The 20,829-nt window shown below is 52.5% G+C and overlaps 2 protein-coding genes across 3 annotated transcripts; both read right to left on the reverse strand.

The window, feature by feature from the left end:
• Positions 1-1,414: 1,414 nt before the first annotated feature.
• GSDMB (gasdermin B) lies at positions 1,415-12,679 on the reverse strand. The gene is given in 8 exon segments (XM_045986253.1): positions 1,415-1,840; positions 2,290-2,360; positions 2,752-2,928; positions 2,960-3,061; positions 4,162-4,200; positions 7,438-7,540; positions 10,803-10,933; positions 12,489-12,679. Coding segments are annotated over 7 exon segments (753 nt in total). The 5' UTR covers positions 10,920-10,933; positions 12,489-12,679; the 3' UTR covers positions 1,415-1,696.
• Positions 12,680-13,986: 1,307 nt separating this feature from the next.
• On the reverse strand, positions 13,987-20,472 carry ORMDL3 (ORMDL sphingolipid biosynthesis regulator 3). Of its 2 annotated transcripts, none has more exons than XM_045986637.1 (4): positions 20,326-20,472; positions 16,883-17,077; positions 16,023-16,174; positions 13,987-15,602 (listed from the first exon to the last, which is right to left on the reverse strand). In XM_045986637.1, the coding sequence occupies exons 2-4, from the start codon at positions 17,054-17,056 to the stop codon at positions 15,467-15,469; spliced, it is 462 nt and encodes a 153-aa protein (XP_045842593.1). In that variant the 5' UTR covers positions 17,057-17,077; positions 20,326-20,472; the 3' UTR covers positions 13,987-15,466. The 2 variants fall into 2 exon arrangements, with proteins under 2 accessions (XP_045842593.1, XP_045842592.1); XM_045986636.1 differs by having other exon boundaries at positions 16,883-17,082; positions 20,326-20,459.
• Between the last annotated feature and the right edge of the window lie 357 nt (positions 20,473-20,829).

The raw sequence follows: 20,829 nt of genomic DNA on the forward strand, positions 1-20,829 counted from the left end.
TGTACTTTTTTTGTACTTTTTTTTAATTGATGTAAAATATAGTGTAGTATACTGATCATAAATGTTAGCACAACGGATCTTTATATATTTCCAACACCCTAGAAGATTCCCTCATGCCTCTTCTCAGTTAAGACTATTCCACTAAGATAACCACTATTTTGAGTTCTACCACCATTGCTTAGTTTTTCCCTGCTCTTGAGCCTCATAAAAATGGGATCATACAGTACTGTGGTAGCCAGGGAGGATTTTCTTTAGGAGAACCTGCTGCAGGAAGCATAGCTGACTAAGAAGCTCTGTCTGCTCCCTTGTACATCTCCCTCCTGAAACCAGGCTTCCCTGGGCTACTTCCAGCCAAAGGCTGAGCTTGGGGTGGATATTAGAGCCTGGCCAGTCCTGCCTGATGGGGACTCGGGGCTGAGCAGAGAGACTCTCAGAACTGCCGGCAGTCCGAGACTCTTCTTACTCAATCCTTCCCTCCTTCTCTCCTTTCTTAGGTCTTCGACCTTCGTCGAAGGCTTGCCATTCCTCCTCCCTCTCCCTTTATTCTTCACAGATGCTTCCGTTACTATGACGTTTGCACATCTAATTCTATTTTGTCATCTCAGAGAACTCAAACATGTTCTTTTGTGTCTAGAGTTATTTGCTCAGCACTATGTCTGTGAAAGTCATCTATACTGTTATGTGTAGCAGTAATTTGCTCTCTCTTCTTGCATAAATATGCCACAATATATGTATCCATCCTACAGTCACCAGACATTTGAGTAGTGTTCAGCTTGGAGCTCTTACGCTCATGTTTTTGTATATGCGTGTCTTCAGGCGAAGACACACACTCCTTCCTCTTTGGTATGTGCCTAGGAAGTGGAGGGTCCAGCTCGCAGGCATGTGAGGGGGCCGGCTCGCGGGCATGTGTTTAGCTTTAGTAGACACCGTCAAACAATTCGCTAAAGCAGTTCACTCCCAACAGCATTTATGAGAATTCCTGTTGCATATAATATTTTTACCAGTCTAAAAGAAAAAACAACTCAAGTACCAAAGATAGAAATCAAATTTGTTTAATCATCCTAGCTTCGTGTTTAAATTACCATTGCAGACACTGGTTCACAGAAAGACTGTTAACGTAGCCCAAAAATGTCAGCAGTGGTTATATTAGAAGAAGGGGAGATCACGTTTGACCGTGAACAATATTTGAAATACTTTACAACAAGCATATATTTCTTTTACTTTTAATTACCTTGTCTTAAAAAATATTAAAGATAAAAGGTTCATAATGAGGGAACAGCAGTCTCCTCCCACACTCCTGCTCCTCTCAGGCCCACACCTCCTTGCTTGAATGCCTTTAATTGCCTTCTAGTTTCCAAAGATGTGTCAGAATCTCTTATCTGCTGCCTCATTCTCTTTATCATCGTGGGTTTACATCTTTTCTATTGCTTTACTTTATTTAGTGAGGTTTCAAGAGGGAGAGAAAATTAATATGACCAATCTGCCACTTTTAGTCAGAAGCTCATGCATACAATCCAGGCTGATTTTTGGACATTCTCATGTAGGGAACGTGATGTATTGAAGAATCGTTGGCTGTTTGTTATAAAGACAGCATTCCAGTGACTGGGGGTGGGGGTGGGGGTGGGGGACGGGGATGGTCTGGGAGGGGAGCCCCCAAGAGGCTTGTGAGGAGAATGGTTTAAGGGCTAATATACAGTTAGGAAGGCACAGAGTTTGGTTTCTCACCCAGCTGCAGCAGGAGGGAGAGAGCAACACAGAGGGCACAGAGAAGTCATGTGTCACGGTCCCAGCCCACATCACAGAGCTGCTCACTTCAGTTCTGCTCCAGGACAGATTCTACCTGGAAAGAAACACACCAGACTGCAAAGCTAGGAACAAGGAATCATACTAGAAATGGCAAATACTTGGCCACACTTCTTAATCCTGGGCCCCGGCAGATGTAGTAATCCATTATGCCACTTTTTCCTGCAGATCCTGGAGAGTCTCATGTTCTCTCAACATAGTGACAGGCACTGCTCATCAGTGTTGACACTGCCATCCTGGGACAACAGTTTGCTGCGCGCCCCCTCGCCCCGCCCCCTGCCCATAGACTAGCAACAGAGTCTAAAAAGCCCACCCCAAGTTGTCTTGGAAACCAAGTGTTCCAGGGAATTGCCACAGACCAGCTGAATAGATGCAAATTAACAGAGAACTATCAAGTAGGAAAGACTGTACCTGGGTCTTCTGAGTCCCTTGAGAGCGCAGGTATTCACTTCTACTGGCCCTGGCCCTCAGCCCAGGCTGTCTTACCTGGTCCTTCAACAGGGGCAGGGTCCCCCTCTCTAGAGCCTCAGCCACATGATGCTGCTCCTCAGACAGCTCTGGAGGCAAAAAAGAAGGTGAAGAGGGTGGCTGGCAGAGAGGACAAGCACACAGTGGGACAAGGCTTCAGTGTCTCATCAGCCTCGGGACAAGCATCAGAAGGAGGTTCCAGAGGGCCCCTGGCAGTGACAGATGAGCGCTATTCCAAATGCGCTCTTGCTGTGACTCCTGCTCCCCTCGTAGCCTGCAGGAGGTCAGACTGTGCCAGGAGGTAGAGTAGGTACCCCCAATCCCTGGCCTGGGGAAAATGGCAAGGTTCTAAAATGTGAGCGTCTATCCTGCACAAAATGTAAAAGGCAATGTATGCCCCCTTCCTCCTAGGATTTGAATCCCCACAGACCCCTCTGCTCGGCAATTCCTCCATCAGCATACAGCCACATCCCTCCTCACTAATCACAGCATCCAAGATATCCAGAATGGATTCCGTATGTGCCTTTACCAAGAACCCAGCAGCATTAAAAAAGCTACTCATGAGAAGACCTGCTAGACCCTCCATCTGTAGGTCACCAGAGATCAGGACCTCCAACGCCTAGGGCCAGGAAATGGGGGAGATGAGAACCAGTCCCACTCGAGTAGAGGGGCAATGGCCCTCTGAGGCAGTTTAGCACATCTTTTTGTTCCTTCTCAGTCAGATCCTAGAGGTCCGTCACCATGTCCTCCTCCTTCACGTTTCTGAAATCCTCTGAACTCAAGGACTTCCCTGTAGAGACAGCAATTAAGAGCTCTACTTATCCTTGGGGCACCTGGGTGGCTCAGGCAGTTAAGCAGCTGCCTTTGGCTCAGGTCATGATCTCCAGCCCTGCATCAGGCTCCCTGCTCAGTACAGAGTCTGCTTCTCCCTCTGCCTCTGCTCCCCTGTTTGTGTTCTGTCTCCCTCTCTCTCAAATAAATAAATAAAAATCTTTAAAACAAAAAACAAACAAAAAAAACCTCGACCTACCCAGCCAACAAATTCCATTATCACCAAGGCCCCATTCTTCATGAGACCACTATTCTCTTTCCTTCTTCTAATATTTTCCTGTTAAAGTAAAAGCATCCTTCTTCCTAGACACCCACCATCACTGCCATCTGCTAACCCCACCTCCATCTTCCCAGCTCACCCCCAGTCTAGTACCAACCCCAAATTCTTCTCCATCTCCAGGAAATCAAAACTTATTTAGTCCTTGCCATTCAAAGTGCATGCTGCAGCTTCTGGGAGTTTCTTGAATTTTCTACCATATCTAGACCTCCCTCAACCCCTACTGAAGGCCTCTTAGGCAGTACAGCTCTTTTGGGATCCAGGGGAAGACTCTGAAATTCCCGAGGAAGCCACATTCCGAATCACAGGAATCATCTAGTCTAACCCACTTGTGTGAAAGTCAGGATAACCAAGGCTGAGGAGGTTACAGAGCGTGAGTGGCAGAGCCAGAGCCATCCAGAGAGACCCTGAATCTCTCTGACTCCCAGTTCCAATGGTCTCTTCACAGCCAGAGCTATGTGAGAACTGGACTTCAATTGTGCTTCCCGGGCCTCTCAGCCTTCAGTAAGGGCTGGGACCCCAGGACCCAGCATACTGACCTACACAAACCAAGTCAAAGTTGTCAGAGCCTGGAAACCCCAAGCCAACATGCAATCCAACTTGCTTCTCCAAGTCGCAGGGGTTTTTTCCCCGCCCATACTATGGTTCCCACCCCTGGGTGCACCCTATTCCATGCTCAACCCTAAGAACTGTATCATTCCGGGCCATTTGTTATCCTCTTTTTAAAAATAGTATCCTTGCCCATTCTGGAATGATGAACAGAAGGCCTTGAAGTCACTCACCTTCTGGAAAGGATTTTGTGTTGCCCAAGAAACAAATATCTAAACTAGTGCCAGAGAGAGTCAGTTCTCAGAAAGACAAGTTCTTTCTCTCTGTAAGTTCCTCTTTCATGTCTCTCCCCAGTCCTCACACCCTCACCAAAACAAAAAATGAAAACAAACAAACTCAGAAAGAGATAGGCATTAACACCTCTAGCTAGGGAAGGATTAGGGTTATGGTGGGGCAAATCCTGGGTATCTAAGCAAGAAGCCTCAGTCCTCCTACCCAGCCCTGAACCCTCCCCCTTCCTGGTACTCCCCCCCCCCCCCCACCTTCAAGCTCACCAGGGCCCCTCTAGGCTAAGGCAGAGCCTAGCTGAACCTATCCTCACCTACCCTGCCCCCACCATGTCTTGCTTACTCATTCTCCCCATGTTGAGGAAGACAAGCTGCTTTGCTGACAGCCCAGGACCCCCTTTAGGGGGTTGGTCACTGACCTTTGGTGTTAGAAAAAAAGAGCTCGCACTGATTAATCCTTGGATGCTTTGCAGGTTATCTTGCTAGATCTCCCAAACAATTCCACTTTTACAGATGAGAAAACGAAAAATCAAAACAGATCAGTGGGGGCGCCTGGGTGGCTCAGGGGGATGAGATCTGACTTTGGCTCAGGTCATGATCCCAGGGTCTTGGGATCACCCACAGTTGGGCCCCCTGCTCAGCTGGGAGTCTGCTCCTCCCTTTCCCTCTGTCCCTTCCCCTGCTCAAGTGCACAGGGCAGGCACTTGCACTCTCTGTCAAATAAATAAAATCTTTTTTTAAAAAAAGGGGGTGGGGGGTGCCTGGGTGGCTCAGTGGGTTAAGCCTCTGCCTTCGGCTCAGGTCATGATCTCAGGGTCCTGGGATGGAGCCCCACATCGGGCTCCCTGCTCAGCCAGGGAGCCTGCTTCCTCCTCTCTCTCTCTCTGCCTGCCTCTCTGCCTACTTGTGATCTCTATCTGTTAAATAAATAAAATCTTAAAAAAAAAAAAAAAAAAGGACCAGTAGGTAAGCCCGTTTCACAGCTAGAACAGGAGCAGAGCTGAAATATGAACCCGCACCTGACCCCAAAACTCATGTTGTTTCCACTGTTGATTCAATAAATGGTTATTAAGGACCTTTTTATTCCAGGCGCTGTGGCTCCTGCCTTCCTGTCTCTCAGAAAGGGAGGCAGACAATAAGCAAAAATCCCCATGTAATTATGAACCGTGAGAAAGTCTGAGAAGCAAATGAAAACAGGGCATCACAGGAGAGTAACAGTGGGGACTTAACAATGCCACACACGCTCTCTTGGGGCGAGAAGAGAAGGCCTAAGAAGGCCAAGGAGCAGTTGAGATTGCTCGGGGAAGTCTGGAAGAAGACCTGAAGAGCCGGGGGTCTGGGCTGGCACCCCCTGGCCTACCGCCGGTGGGCCAAGTCTTGGTTCTCTCATAGGCCCTGCCTCCCAGGACCCTAACCTTGTGTTCCTCCGGCTCTGCTGTGTACACTGCCGTTTCCTTCCTTGCCATCTCCAGAGTCTCCTGTCACCAGATACAGGTCTGCTCCCCTTTTCCGGACTGACTGCAACAAAGTAGGTAGTCGTCTTATCTGCTTCCTGGAGGGAGTGGAGGGGGTGACTAGAGCTCAGGATCCCAGGAGCCCCACCTGCCAGTGACATCGCTCTTTCTCCATCAGCTGGTTCCTACTTGAGACTGAGGGTCTCTGGAGCTGGAAAACCAAGCCACATGGCACCCCATCATAGTTCACTCACTCTCCCCACGGTGGGGGCAAGGAGGTGGGAAGTGGGAAAGGAACTCACTGGCATCTCTGGAAGATTACGGTGTGCCAGCACCAGGAGAGACTTCCCACATCCTTTCATTGCCCCCTCACCACAGTCCTATGATGCAGGCAGAACTGCACCCATTTCTCATAAGGAAACTGAGACAGGTCTAGAGACGGGTTGTGAATGGCCCAGGGCCACACAGCTAATAAGTGCGAAGTTGGAATTCAAACTGTAGTCTGTTTGAGTCCAAAGCATGGCCCTTCCCATGAGACAGGCATTTTCCTAGGTCATAACACCCACTTCTCTGAGATGGGGCTCCGATTCCTCACACTGGTCCCTGGGACCTGGCCACATTGTCCACAGCCTTGGGCTCCAGAAAACATCCTTGATCCCCTAAGGCTATAAAAATAGCTTGATGGAACTTCATCCAAACTTGCAACCAAAAGACCCTCCAGGAAGACCTACATCCTTGCCTCTGCTAAACACCCTCTACCTAATAGCCTCCCCCCAATTCTATATACACACCCCACAGAGCCTCATTCTAGAAACAAGCATTCTAGAAAGAAACTGAGCTCCCTTAGAAAAACTCTAAACGCCCCTCCCCAGCAGCACTTTGATAGTGGGGGTAGTTCAAAGGACCAGTGAAATTTCAGTATAAGCCTTTCACTTTTGAACTAAAAAGGGAAAACAAAAGGCCTCACCACACTGGGGAGGGCTAGCCCTGGAGCAAGGTTGAGTCTCCTCCACTGAGCTGCTCCACACTTTCCGACATCTTCAGCTAGGAAAGAAAACACCCACACCAACAAAATCCCTGCTGCAGGGGAAGGCTGGCCATTCCCTTTAAGTCCCTCGGAAGCACAGTGCCCTCAGCCTTCAGAACCTCTGTGGCACTTGGTCAGCGCCTGGGGTGGGGTGCTGGCACTTTCTGTGCAGGAAACGTTCTGTGCAGGGGGGCTTTGATTTCTGCTGTCTTACTGAGCACCTACCGTGCGCTGGGGATAAACACAGAGAGGTTGATAAAGCCAGTCCCGCCCGGTCAAGCGCACGAGCTGTTCCTACCACTGAGGGAGGGGGTTTGTATGGCCACAAGGCAGAGTGAAGCTGTACAAAACATGGATCTGGGCAACTCGGTAGGAGAAAAAAGGAGAGAGGCCTCATGAAACCAGCAGGTTTTGGTTCAAGTCAGAGGCATCAGTCACCCTGGAGGGTGGCAGGATGCGAGTGAGTTGGGAGTGTCAGAAAGTTTCCTGGAGGCTGATCCAGATAGAATGAGGTTTTCTGAAGGGGAAGAAGAGGGCAGGCTTGAATTAGGAGCGGGCTCTGGGAGGTGTTGGGGGTAGGGCGTGAGGGGCTGCACCAGCCAGGACACCTCCACCTCAAATGCCCTTGGTGCCCCAAAACAGGTATTCCCCCTCTCCCTCCCCATGCTGCCCAACTCCAGCCCCCCTGTGCTCAAGGGAATCCAGATATTGTTAGGGTATCCGGGTCTCCAGTATCTTAACTCAGGAAGGCCCCTACAATTGTTATTTCTTTGGGTAATTTCACTGTCAACATTCCCTTTGAGTCTACCACGTCCAGAACCTGGAACTCAGCCTTTGGAGTTCTCTGGAAAGAGAAGGGTAAAGGTCATGCTGAGGCTGACACGAAAGATCTCTCCAGAAAAGCCTCCCTAGAGCAGCCCCACCCTGGGCTCCCCTCCACAATCCCCTTCCCTTCTGAGGAGGCCCTCCAGTTGCGGCTCCCAGGAAACACTGCAGTCACCAGGAGTCATCAAGGGGTCACACAATCCCGGGTTTGAACACATTCTTCCACCTTCTTCCTGAACTTGAGAAAACTATTTTTTTTAAGATTTTATTTATTTATTTGACAGACAGAGATCATAGGTAGGCAGAGAGGCAGGCAGAGAGAGAGAGGGAAGCAGGCTCCCTGCTGAGCAGAGAGCGCGATGCAGGGCTCCATCCCATGACCCTGAGATCACAACCTGAGCCAAAGGCAGAGGCTTAACCCACTGAGCCACCCAGGGGGGCTCAGTTTCCCCATGAACTTGAGGAAATTAAATAAAACATAAAACACAAGTTCATTCCCCATGAACTTGAGGAAATTAAAACAAAGCAATCAAGGGCTGATTAGCGAAATGCCTTGTACACATACTAAAAGCTCAGTAAGTGTGAGCTAGTCCTATTTAACTATTTATGAGGCTGAGATGAGACAAGGAAAACTAAAGCTAAAGAATTAGGAGTTGGGAAATAAGAACTAAGCAGAGTCTAGTCTCTGGCATTTGTACGAACCCGTGCAGGTATAAAGTCAAGCAATTCTGGAAAGTCGCCCATCTGTGTGGACTCTGCCCAGACTGACAATGCGCCTCCATAAGGGCCTGGTTTCCAGGTCGGCTGCTGCACTGGGGTTAGGGGAGCCTGTGTGGAGGTCCTGCCAGGCCAAGTGCCTTTTTCTCAGACCTTCCAGATGTGAAACTACGGAGGAGAAAGACCTTCCCCTGCTAGCTTGGGGGAATGGGGGTGAGCAGGGCTGGATCTCCACAGAAAAATGCATTTTGGAACTAGTGGAAATGTGACAGAACTGGAAATAGTGCCTCAAATCCATCCTTTATGTGTGACACTAACGTCTGGGGCCCATTTGTTTCTTGAGCAATGTACAAGACTGCACGTACTTTGTCCAAGAGGAAAGAAAAATGAAACCTTATGCACAAAAACAGTATAGTATGGGGAAGGGGGAAAAAGGCTAACTTTACAGGAGAAAAACTTGATAAACACCCCATGCCAGGTGACCAAGGTCAACACCAACAGCGATAAGTCACGTTGATGGCACATCCCCTTGCTATGACGCAGTGAGAATGGCACTTTACCTCCACGGTCTCCCTCTCCAAAACCCACTGCCTCAGTCTAGCCGTGAGAAAGAAACATCAAGCAAATTCAGGTGGACACGCATTCTACAATATGCCTGACCAGTACTCCTCAAAACTGTCAAGGTCATCAAAAAGAAGGAGAGAAATTGTCAGAGCCAAGAGAAGCCTCAGGAGATAAGATAACTAAAGGTAATGTGGATGAGATCTTGCAACAGAAAAAGGATCTTAGGTAAGCGAAGATAATCAGAGTGAAGTATGTGGACTTTAGTTAACAGGAAAACAAAACAAACCAAAAACCTATGCACACTTTAACCATACATCAGCACCATATAGTTAAAAAATAAATAATCTTTCATTTGTAAGGACCTTTTTTTTTAAGTTTGGTTTCACCTCTGCCTGTGAATTTTTTTTTTTTAAAGAGATTTTTATTTCATGGCTTTGTTTTTTGAAAAAAAAAAAAAAAAGGAAAGAAAAGAAACCTTGCCTCTGAATTTTTTATGCAAACAGACAGACTTTCCCTTATAGGAACTTAACTGACTTCATCGATTTTTTCTGTACTTAACACTTTCCCCTGTCCCTGGAGAATAACACCATCATGGCAAAACATCCGAATCCTAGTTTAAAGGGGTTTTTGTTGTTGTTTTCTGTTTTCCTTGAACTGGTCATTTAGCAAACGGTTTTGGGTTTTTTTGTTTTGTTTTGTTTTGTTGAGAACCAGCTTTTAGTAAATTGCCTCTTGGCAATTTGCTTCTCAGAGAATTAACTCAGCATCTTTGAACAAGGATACCCGATAACCATAACCGTGAAATTTGCCTGAAGCCCCTCACTTGCTTAACGAAACTCCACTTGTGGAAAGGCCCACTGCCTCCCAAGTAATCGGGGCCCTGCTCTTGGTCACATAGCGGCAGTTACCGCACAGGGCACGGGCTCTCAGAGGTATGGTGGAATCCTTAGGTTCTTTTCCATCTCTTCGTGAGATCCAAAAGGGCTGCCGCAGAGATGTCTGAGCCAGGAAAGTCCTCACCCTCGGGTGTGAGACACTGAAATAAGTCTCCCAGTGAGGGTTCAACAGCACTTACCCTGGGGCTTCCGAAATCCAAAAAAAAACTGAGTTTGGAGGCAAGGGAATGGAACAGACTCCTCTATAAATTCTGCAAGCCCTTAGGGAGTTCTGGTCACCCACTCAGTCATGATCTCCGGGGAAAGGAAGGGTAAGAGCCCACAGCAGAAGGATGGGGCTGAACTTTGACTGAATGCTCCTTCTGCACAGCCACTGTGACAAATGATTCACCTAATTTACCTCATTGGATTTTTGCAATAGTCTTCTCAAGTTGACGCAGGAGGAAACAGACCTGGAGGGAGAAAGCAACTTGTCCAGGGGTCACCCAGCTGACAGGAGGCAGAGCCAGGCTTAGAAACCAGGGGCCCTCGGCTCTAAGGCCTGTGTCTTTCCTTAACCACTAAGCAAACTGCCTCTGTTTATTTATCCATCGAAATGATAAACATATAAACACACCAGAAGACCTCAGCTAATTTAAGAGTGAATTATTTACAAAGCGGAAACGTGGGAAAGGAAGACAAGTTAGGAATAATTTCCAATAAAAATAAATTTCCACTCCCCTCCACCATTCCTTTCTCCCCATGCATTTCTTTTTGTGCATTTTTTGGGTGCATTTTTTCCAGTTCATTTAAATTCCAGTTAGTTAACATCTTTTGTGCATTTCTTAAACTGAGGGGCATGGACATGTGCGCACAGGTTCTAGTACAGGCAAGTTCTCTGTTGACTGGCTGCCACGCTTGCTGGCAATGGAGTGGTGACAGCGGGGCAGAGCAGGAGTGGGCAAAGTCTCCTGGCTGGCCATTTCTTACCCCCTCATGCTAACCTTGGGGCCCAGAACCCAGTTTATCAAACAGCCCTTCACCCTCCCCTCTCTCCAGTATGTCCTCCGGGGTGAGGTCTATCCTCTGGTACTGGCGTCCCCAGAAATTTCTCCTCCCCCTCACCAGAGAATAGCAGTGAAATCTGTCAGCGTCAAGGATGCTTCCGACAGCAATCACATTCCCTCCAGGATCCACCTCTTGGACCACAACTCTTGTGACCTCCTCAAATCTGCTGGACATTGTGCCTGGACCAACTGGAGAAAAAGAAGCTAATATCAGTTTGGGAGAGGGGTCTATTGGTTCAGATTTTTAAATCTACCTTTGGCATCCTGGGGTCCAAAAGTTCTAGAATGATCAGTACTTGAATTATGTAACTTCCCTGTTTCTAGATGGTGAGGTGGTCACTCCACAGTAAGGAGGGTGACCATCACAAATGCTAGATTCTCCTCTCTCCTTTACAGAACGCTTCTGGAGGGAAGATGGAGCACTGATTACCCCTAATGGAAAGGAGAGCGAGACCTATTTTCTGCATCTCCCACAGCCAAGTTGCCCCTTTGCTCAGAGGGGCCTGAGGGGTAGGAAGGCAGGCCCACCATCTTCCAGCTAGAGCCGAACCAGTGTTGAAGAACAGAGGACCCAGGAAGGGATGAGGGGCATGGCTGCCAGATCTCATATTGCCAACCCCAATGATTACTTCTTCCCTTGGCTCTGCCTTCTGGGCCTCCTTATTCTGCAAGGCAGTGGGATGGGTGCTCCTACCAACCATTTCCCAATGAGACAGTGGTAAGTCGGCCTCAGAAAGAAGTAAGAGACAAAGGATGGAGTGTAAGAGTGGTGTGGGGGTGGGTGCCCTGGAGAGCCCCCCACCCTTAGGCCCGATCTCCTCCGTTAAAGGTCAGCCTGTGAAGGGTCCCCTTACTCTGGGTAAATTAAATGAATCCCAGAACCGCACCTGGGGTATCTCCCCCACCCGCTCTCCCCTTCACCCACTCCTGGTCTACAATTGGCCCCTGTTCCTCTCTAGCTCCCCTGCAGGACCCTCCATAGGCCCATTACCAGTGCAACCCGATACATACGGCTGGTCCTTCCCTGTTTCTACTCAGCGGCGGCTCTTTGTCCCCAGCACACTGGACCCTTCAGGTGCTCTTACCTCCAAATCCGCTTTTTTTTTCATGTATAAACAGGTTTTATTCCCATTACTATGTGCACCCCTCAGAAAGATCACTAGAGACATTCAAACTGTAGAACAGGATGCTGTCAGATTTCCACTGCTTGTCCTCACTCATCTGAAGATGTTTTCACCATGATGTCTAGAAATCCTTTTTTTTAGACGTATTTATTTATTTGAGAGAGAGACAGAGGGAGAGGGAGAGGGGGAGAGAGAACCTCAAGCAGACTCCCTGCTGAGTGCAGAGCCCGCCGCAAGGAACAATCTCACAACCCTGAGATCATGACCTGAGCCAAAATCAAGAGTCAGATGCTTAATCAACTGAGCCACCCAGGGACCCCTGCCAAAACCTTCTCTTTCTCTCCCCTTCTGTCCCTCTGCGACCTCTTCCTCTTGAGATCTGTTTCCGATTCTTCAGGCTCCTCTGCTCTCCTCCTGGGGCCAGGACTCACCTCACAAGCTTTCTGGGCTCTACCTCCCCATCCTACCTCTGGCCACTTTAAGTCCCTTCTGGCTGGCCCAGGTACCTACTCATCCATCATGGTGGCCAGCTCTCAACTCACTCCCAGCCTGGGACTTCTTCTGGCTGCCCAGAAAGGCAGTGCCCGGGACCCACAGGCCCATCCCAGGGTTCCACTCACCTCAGCTGCTCACCAGGAATGACGGCTGTGGAAATTCCCTGTAAGATCTCTGCACAGGGGCTGGCCTGGTGTGTCTCAGGAACCCCTAGGAAGGGAACGGAAAGAACTGGAAAGCTGGGGTAGGGCTAGGCGCCCCCACCTCTCAGGCCTTCAGATAAGCCACGATCTGGCCAGAGGCAGGTCAAGCCAGAGGGAAGAAAGTCTTTCCCCCTCTTGGACTCAGGGAGACGGAGGGAGGAGTACCTGGTTATGTACTCGAGGTGCGTTTGGGCCAGAGGATGGCGCACCGGAGATGCCGCCGCCTGTCCTCTCGCCTACCTTCTTCTCCAGGAAGAAGCCTTGGGCCCCCACCCCTCAGTCCTCAGAGATAACCACCTGAGTGAGGCTGCCTGTTTTCTGGGCCCCCTCAAAGCAACACCTAAGGAGAGGACCGTGGCAGTGACAACAGGAATAGTACTAATGTGACTGCCCTGTACTAAGTACTTACCCAGTGCCAGGTGTTGTGCTAATCCTCACAACAGCCCTGACCCGGATTATCCTCCCACCACAGAAGAAACTGAAGCTCAGAGAAGCAGGGCCTCGAGGCTGGGAAAGGGCAGAGCAGGATTTGAGCGCCAGCCCCTCACCCTGACTGCGTTCCTGCTAGTGCACAGAAGCTCCCAGGGCTCCCCCACCCTCACGGCTGGGCCCAGGTGGCCGACGGGCTACCCCCGGCGCTGTCTAGGCCTCACCCGGTGGACGTGGGCAAAGACACCGCACTCTTCCCAACACCCAGTCCAAGCGCGCGGCCGCTCGCAGTGCCAGACAGGGGCCCCAACCGCCCCAGGCGCCTCCTCCCTTCTACCTGGGGCTTCACACCTGTCTCAGGACTAGCACAGGTCATTGCAGAGCGCACGATGAAAGGTCCAGAACCTCAAAGACCAGAGCTCCTTCAATAAAGGACTCCCTCCTTTCCTGGACCGGTGAGCCTAAACAAGACCTGGAGGCTTACATCTTCCCTGCCCCACGGATGCTTCCAGAAGAGGAGAGGAAGCACCGATTCCCTTGAAGATGGAAAGGCCAGGAGGAAATGCAGACCCCCCAGGGAAGAGAAGTGAGAACAGGGGAGGGCATCCTGAGGAAAGGACTGGGCACCCCTCAGGACTCCGGCTTCACTCACGAATCACTGACCCCCTTCCTGGCCAAGCACGAGCCATCCCTCTGCCAGCACGGCCCGTCTCAGCCAGCCCCAGGAGACCAGAGGTGTAAGTTCAGACAGAGGAACGGCCATTTCAGGTCACAGAGCAGAACTCTGCCCTCTGGCCTGCTGTTGCCTCTGCCAGTTCCCTCCCAGCCCCTCAGGCGCGCGCTGCCAGGGGAAGGCACCAGGAAGAGGAGCAGTCCCAGAGCCTAGGCAGAGGGTCCCCTTCGCTCCCACACTGCCCTCAGTGGGACCCTCGGCCCAAATCCCTGCCCCTTCCCCCAGGGCCCTCCAGGAAGCAGAGGCCAGACTCAGGGGAAACAGGAACACATTGTCCTTTATTTGCATTTCTCAGAATACTGTACAAAGGGAGTAAAAATCCTATTCACACATTGCTTAGAAAGATTTTGAGGTGAAAGTTCCCTATGATATATGGGGTGGGGAGCAGAGGAACCAGGAGGCAGGAAACGGGACCAATGAGCTTCCCTCCTCCCTCAGGGGCCTGGGAGGGGGCGTGGGCACCCACTCCTTTTCAAAAGTAACACAGACCCTGGCCAGATTGGAAAGGGTGAAAGGCAGCTCCTCTCCAGCCCACACTCAGGCTCCTGCCCCGCATCTCCCGCCCCCCGGCTGAGGAGACAGTGCCCGTGGGTCACTCCGGACTCCTTCGGCTCTTCTGCTTGGGCAGGGACCACTCTGTGGCCAGCCCACCCCATTTGGGGGTGGCCCCAAAGCCCTAGAGGTACTGCATGAGGAGGTTACGAGGTGGAGGCTGCAGAAGGGCCCGACCACTCACGTGTCCCAGTTCCCCCGCACCCCTCACACCACTGCACAAGGCCATGTCAACCTGGACCCGTGCTGACCATGACTCCCAGGCCTCTTCCACCCCTCCCCACCCCTCACGCTAACTCAGGAGCTCTAGACCCCCCACAACCTCCCAGCCTATTATCACCACCAGGCCATGGGGAAATTAACTCTCTGAGCCTGCCCCCAACCTGACCACTTCCCAAAGACCAAGGTTAGGTCTGGCTTCTTATCCCCATCCTCCTCCCTGACACCAGTCTCTGCTGCTATGTGGCCCCTTCTTCCAAGTCTCAATTCACCATCCCCACCCCTGCCCCAACCACCCTCCCCACCTCCACCAGGGCCAAGATGAGAGCAGCCCCGACCCCCTCACCTCTGGGACCAGGCCAGCCACACCCAGCCCCACCTGCCTTCTCCTGACCCTCCCCACTCCAATCCAGTACCCAGGGTGGGTTGCAGGGGAGCCACCAAAAGCACAAGACTCAACAGACAGTTCTCCACCCAGAGGGATGGGGGACCATCACGCGCTTGCTTTTACATATACGAGCACGCACTGAGTGTCATCCTAAAGACTTAAGAATTAAAGTAAAACCATCTAGAAGCTGTACCGTCCCCCCTGCTCCCCTTGCAGGGGCTAAAGTGCTTTAGCAGTCTGAGGATGAGCAAGTGAGCAGGGGTTTCTCTTGTCCCAACCTCACAGGTCTGCATTCAGCCGGCAGCCCAGCCCATTCCATGACTGCCCCCACGAAGTCTCTATCCAAAAGGCAAAAAGAAAAGATCAAAAATATCAGAAAGGGTCAGAGACCTGGGGGGGCCCACCCGAACCCCACTACAAGCTACTTCAAGTCAGCTACCAGGGGAAGTGAGGGGGCAAACTAGGGCCCAGAGGCTCGACCCCCATCTCTAGCAGGATCCAGAGGCTCCGTCTGTCTTCAGCATCACGGCACAGGCTTCTACCCTCCCCTACCAGCCAGGCAGGGGACGAGGCTGTGCCCTAGTACTTATTGATTCCAAAAATCCGGACTCCATGGAGCTGGGGCAGCTTGGGGATGAGCACACTCATCAGGGACACGGTGTTGAGGATGAAATGGATCTGGTCATACTTGGTATAGAAGCTGGTGAGGAAGTACCTGGGTGGGAAGGTTGGGAAGAGACGTAAGACTCTGTTTGAAGGAGCCCTTCTTCCCTCACTCTTGGGTGGGGAGTGGCAGATCCCTGATAGCTAAGGAGTTATGGGAAAGACCCCCAGAACAGAAGCAGGATGGCAAGATCGCCGCAGTTAAAGGTCCCTCCCAACCCAATCCCCTTGCTTGACCCCAGCTCTGTGGGCTGACATCACTGCAGGCAGGAAGGCCCATTTGGTGAAAGACAGGGCCGGGGAGGTGCAAGACCCGATCCTAGCAGAGGACCCAGGTATACTCCAACTTCCCCTCCTCTGCTCACTCTCATGCCAAAAGCCAGATCCAGGGGCACATTTAAGCCTGGCGGGGCCCAGAGTTCCCCAGGCCTTGGCCTGCCTGCTGGTATCCTTCTCTACTCAAGACACTCACAGCACGATGGGGGTGATGGTTAAGAACTTCCGAGACGCTGTGAACTGGACCCCATAGTCCATCTGCTCCCAGTGGGTTAGCAACCTCGCCTTGCCCTGGTCCGGAGTCTCAAAGGGTGTCCCCTTCACCGTGTGCAAGAAGATGTACATGCCCTGGGGGGAGGGGCCTTCGTTAGAGGACACAAAAAGCAATAGGCCCTCCAGCTCAGCTCCTCTACCCCCGTCAAAGAAGTGAGCTCTGGATTATATGGAGCTGCCCTCTGCGGGGCAGAGGGCTGTGGGCTGGAGGTCAGGACGGAGCAGCTGGGAGCCTGGCAGGAGTCAAAGGGGACCCACTGGGTGAGAGGGCAGGCCTGGCATGAGAATAAGGCATGGGGAGAACTTAGCTGCAGAAATGCCCCTCTGGCCTAGTGTGAGCTTCCCTGAGCCGGAGGGGCGGGGACGAGCTGATGGCCCCTGCTTGGTTGCCAAAGTACAAGCTAGCAAGCAGGGGCTGCGGGAGCGGAGGGGCCGGAGTGGAAGATGGCCGGAGATCTGGGCTTGGGAGAGGGGCATTTTTGTGCCAGGCTGGGCACCTGGGTCCTGGGGACTCTCTGGAGCCTTTAGTTCAGTTCCCAGTGGCCCTCCCTCTAGGTCCACAAGCCACCCCGTCCTGGGCATGCGCACAGATCATTAGATTTTCGTTCTCAGAGTGCACACGGCTGGAACCCAGAAGCTGGGGGGAGGCTGAGAGGAGAGATGGGTCTAGGGTCCAGGGACAGATGTTGTCAGCACATCACCCTGACATCTGGCCCACGGCTGAGGGGGCTCCTCCCCCTCCTCAGCCCCCAGAGCCTGGGCAGGCAGCAGGCAGGCCCTCACCATGTTGTGGATGAGGTTGGTGAGCGTCCAGACCACAGGGACGCTGACGAAGGGGATGCTGAGCAGCACGACATGCAGAAGCCCGATGGCCAGCACGTAGGACAGCCAGATGCCGCGGCTGTTCATCACCCGCGTGTTGGGGTTCACCTCACTGTGCGCCGTGCCCACGTTCATCCTGCCGCCCCTCTCCTGCCGCTGCTCTGCGAACAAGCAGCACAGGTGAGACAGGTCACACCACTTTCCCTGCCCCCTCACACCGTCCACATCCTGCAGGGAGGGAAGCTCTGCTCTCCCCAAGAACTCCAGGCATTCTGCTGCTTTGACTCTGCAGCAAAGAGGCTCAAGGAGGGCCGTGTGGACTTAACTCCATTCATTTCCCACTTCTCGGCTGGGATAAGCACCAGGCCGCCCCACACGTCGGCAGATCTGGATGGTGCCCCTCCAGGCACTGGGACTGCCTGGGTGGATAGGTCATCAAGAGGCATCCAGCCCAGGGCAAAGAAACCACTGCCTGTTCCCCAATCTCATCTTCCAGAGCATTCCCATGAGGGGCCTCTTCCCACAAGGTCTGGGGGAGAGGAGAAGAGGCCTGGCCCCTCAGAATCATGCAACATAAGTGCTCTGGGCAGTCTTGCCGAGGGCCTGATATGGGGCATCTCCTACCTCTGAGCTCCCTGCACCATGAGAATGAACAAAAGGGGGTGGGGCCCGTGAGAACAGGCAGCAGCAGGTGCAATTCATAGGGGTCATTGCTTCTATCCTCTCCCCTAATTCTCCCATCCTGGAGTTCTCCCAACCCTGATCCAAAAGAACTGACAGAGTGGAAAGAGGGGGAGAAGGAAAAAAAGTGAAGACAACAGACTAGAGACAACCTCTGCCCAGACTTGGAGGCCTCTTTCGTGGTGACACAAAACAACCCATGCAAAATGTTTTATCCATTTGGCAGCCACTTAGGCTAACCCTTGTGATACCACCCACTCTGCTGCCAAACCACCGGGGCCCTTTTCCCACCATAGGAGGGGTGAGGATGGAGAACGTGGCCACATCTACGGCTCTCAAGTCCCTGAAACCCATATCAACACACCCCTCCCTAGGACACAAACACCACACCTGCGGCCTGCCTCCTGCCCCCCTTCCTCCCTGCCCAGCCCAGCCTCACCTCGGCCTCTCTTCCCAGCACCTGCCTTCCCTTGCCCAGCTCCAGTGGCAGAAGCCCTGCAGCACAAGGAACCAGGAGGGCTGCTCGTGATGCTCCAGAAACAATACAACCCGGTTGCATTCCTGGATGTACACAAGGAGGGGAATGAGCAGCCCCTTGTCTAGAGCTCAGCTGTCCCCAGATCCCCAAGGGCCCAGGAACCAGCAGGAGGTGGGAAAAGACTCCTCTCCCTAGGTGAGGGAGGGTCCTACCTGATAAAGACCTTAGGTCATCACCACGGTAACAACCCCGCCTTTCCTGGGTGTGCAGAAAGGGGTCCTGGAAGGGGGTATCCAGAAAGTATCCAGAAAGTACCCAGAAAGCCATATCCCTCACCCTGCTCCAACAACCCCCCTCAGATTCAGCTGCTATCTATCTCTGGCTAGGATCACAGCCAAGCCTGTGTGGGAGCCAGGATTCTCAAGGATCAGTTCCTTACTTCCAGAAAAATGAGAACAAGTTTCCTCTTCTCAGAGAGCTCCAAGCTAAGAGACCTCAGGGGAAATGGGACCCACAACACACCTTGCCGACATGCAAACATGCGTGAGATGGCCCAGGGTGCATCCTAGAAGTAATGCTCTTGGGACCCATCAGCTCAGCCCATTAGGCTGGATAATTGGGCCTAAGAGAAACCCAAGAAACTAGAAAACCGGGACTAGCTTGGTTGTTTACCTTCACAGGGCCTTGGAGCTTTAGTTGCCCTAACACGGCTCCTGGGACGCTTACTATGCAAAAGCCTGGGGCAGTGGGGAGTTGGCTAATAAGTAAGGCCTCTGAAGCACTTTGACTAAGGAGAAACGTAGAGCTCCCCAAGTCTGATCAGAAACTGCTGTCCCTCTCCAATTCTCCCTAACCTAGACAGACAAAGGTGTAGGAGTGCAGAGACCTGTAGCTGTCCCTCGTATTTTGTGCAGCAGTACCAATGGCTTTGTTGAATCCCAGATCACCCCACACTTCTTTCTTGCTGAGACAGGGCATTCAGTGAAGATCAAAGAGTCTAGGAGGGGCCTAGACTTAGGACCTAACTGGTACCCTCAGAAGTGTATTCCTGAAGACCGAACACCAGCTGCCCCGGCAGCAGAAATCCCAGAACACCCCCCAAAAGAGAGAAGAAATCAAGAAACTAAGGAAACGACTGGCAGCCAGAAAGCACTCCTAAGAGGTTTGTGCCACTAACGGTACATGCCACCTCCATTCATAAAAAAACAAACAACAAATTGCCCCTCACCCAGAGAGAAGAAATAGGGAGAAGAACTTAGCAGAGGCAGAGTAAGTCTACAGCAGCTGAGGCCTAAAAGTTCTGTTGCCCTAGCTGGCAGGTGGCTGCCGTGGCAGTGCCTGATGTGGTTTCATAACCTGTTTCAAACCAAAGCCTGCAGCAACTCTGTTCTGTTAACTACTTTCTTGCTGGTAGCTCTTTTCTACTCCTTCCCCGCACCCCGCACCCCCTCGGCTCCGCACACAAATATCCCGGCCCAGCCTGTCAGTCTGGCACCTAAGCCCGGGCCACAGTGCTCCCCAGGACAGCTGCCAGGTGAGCGCTTCCCATTCTTTCCCCCAAGTAAAGGCAGCCCTTTAAGCAGCAAGCCTTTCGCCTTCTAGATGAGGAGCACAAAACATCCAAGTCCAACGGGGAGACCCTGGCAGCACTCCACAATGCCATTCTCAGTCTGCCCACCGCCCAACACGCAGGGCCACAGTCGCACACCTCTCAGCTCTGGCCCAGCCTCCCGGAATAGCGAGGGCCCTGGGAATGGAAAGACGGCGAGTACCAGGGCGAGCCCCCACTAGCTGGGAAGGGGGTGAAACGGAGAGGTGGAGTCTATGCTATTGTTGGGATTTCGGAGCGGTACCTCAAGCCAAAGAGGGGACTCCCGCTCCGCTCCCCTGCCTGGGACCTCGCACTCGGAGCCCGGCCCGGCCCGGCCCGTAGCCCCACCCCCACCTCCACGCGTTCACCCAGCCCCGGAGGCAACCAAACCTTTATCCCCGAAGCCCAGCCTCTCCCCGCCCCCTCCCCCAGCCCAACCACTCCTCCCGATACCCCAGACTCGGTCTTCCACCCCCCCCTTCGACTGATGCAGCCCCTCGGCTGATGCACCCCCTCCCACCTCCGCTCACCCTGCCCGGGTCCCCTCTAGCCCGGGCGCTTCCCCAGCAGCCCCCACCTTCTTTACCGCCCCGCCTCTAGCCCCAAGAGGAGGTTCCCGGTTCAGCCACCCCGAAGCCGCTCGCCCGGACTCACCGTACAGGGCCGGCCGTCTAGGGCCCAGGAGGGGTGCCCGGGGCCAGGGCCGGGGCCGGTGCTGCTCCAGCAGCAGTAACAACCCGCGGCAGCAGCCACCCCGCTGGCAGCTCCGGCCGAATCAGCGCCCCGCGCCGGCCCCGCAACGTCACCGCCCAGAGCCGGCCCGCCGGGTGCCTCCTGGGAGTTGTAGTTTCTCCCTTTGCCCGTATACGGGTCCGCCCGGTGCCTCCTGGGAGTTGTAGTCTCCCCCTTCCCTGCAGCAGTCTTGGCCTTACTGGGGCGACAGGGCAGATGTTTCAGTAGCACGCGAAACTAGTGTCAGATGGTATTGCTTTGGCGGGTAGCAATTCCTGCTTTTGCATCCGCGAGCTTTAAGCGCGGTTTACTCTCCCCTGGTTTTGAGATCAGGAAATTCAGAGTTTTAAGTGACTTGGTGTAGGTTCTTACTGGGTCCCAGAGATTCTGACCCCATGTCAGAGTTTTTTCACTACGCCTCGCTGG

Source organism: Meles meles, chromosome 18 (assembly GCF_922984935.1).
Source record: "Meles meles chromosome 18, mMelMel3.1 paternal haplotype, whole genome shotgun sequence".
Lineage (NCBI taxonomy): Eukaryota > Metazoa > Chordata > Mammalia > Carnivora > Mustelidae > Meles > Meles meles.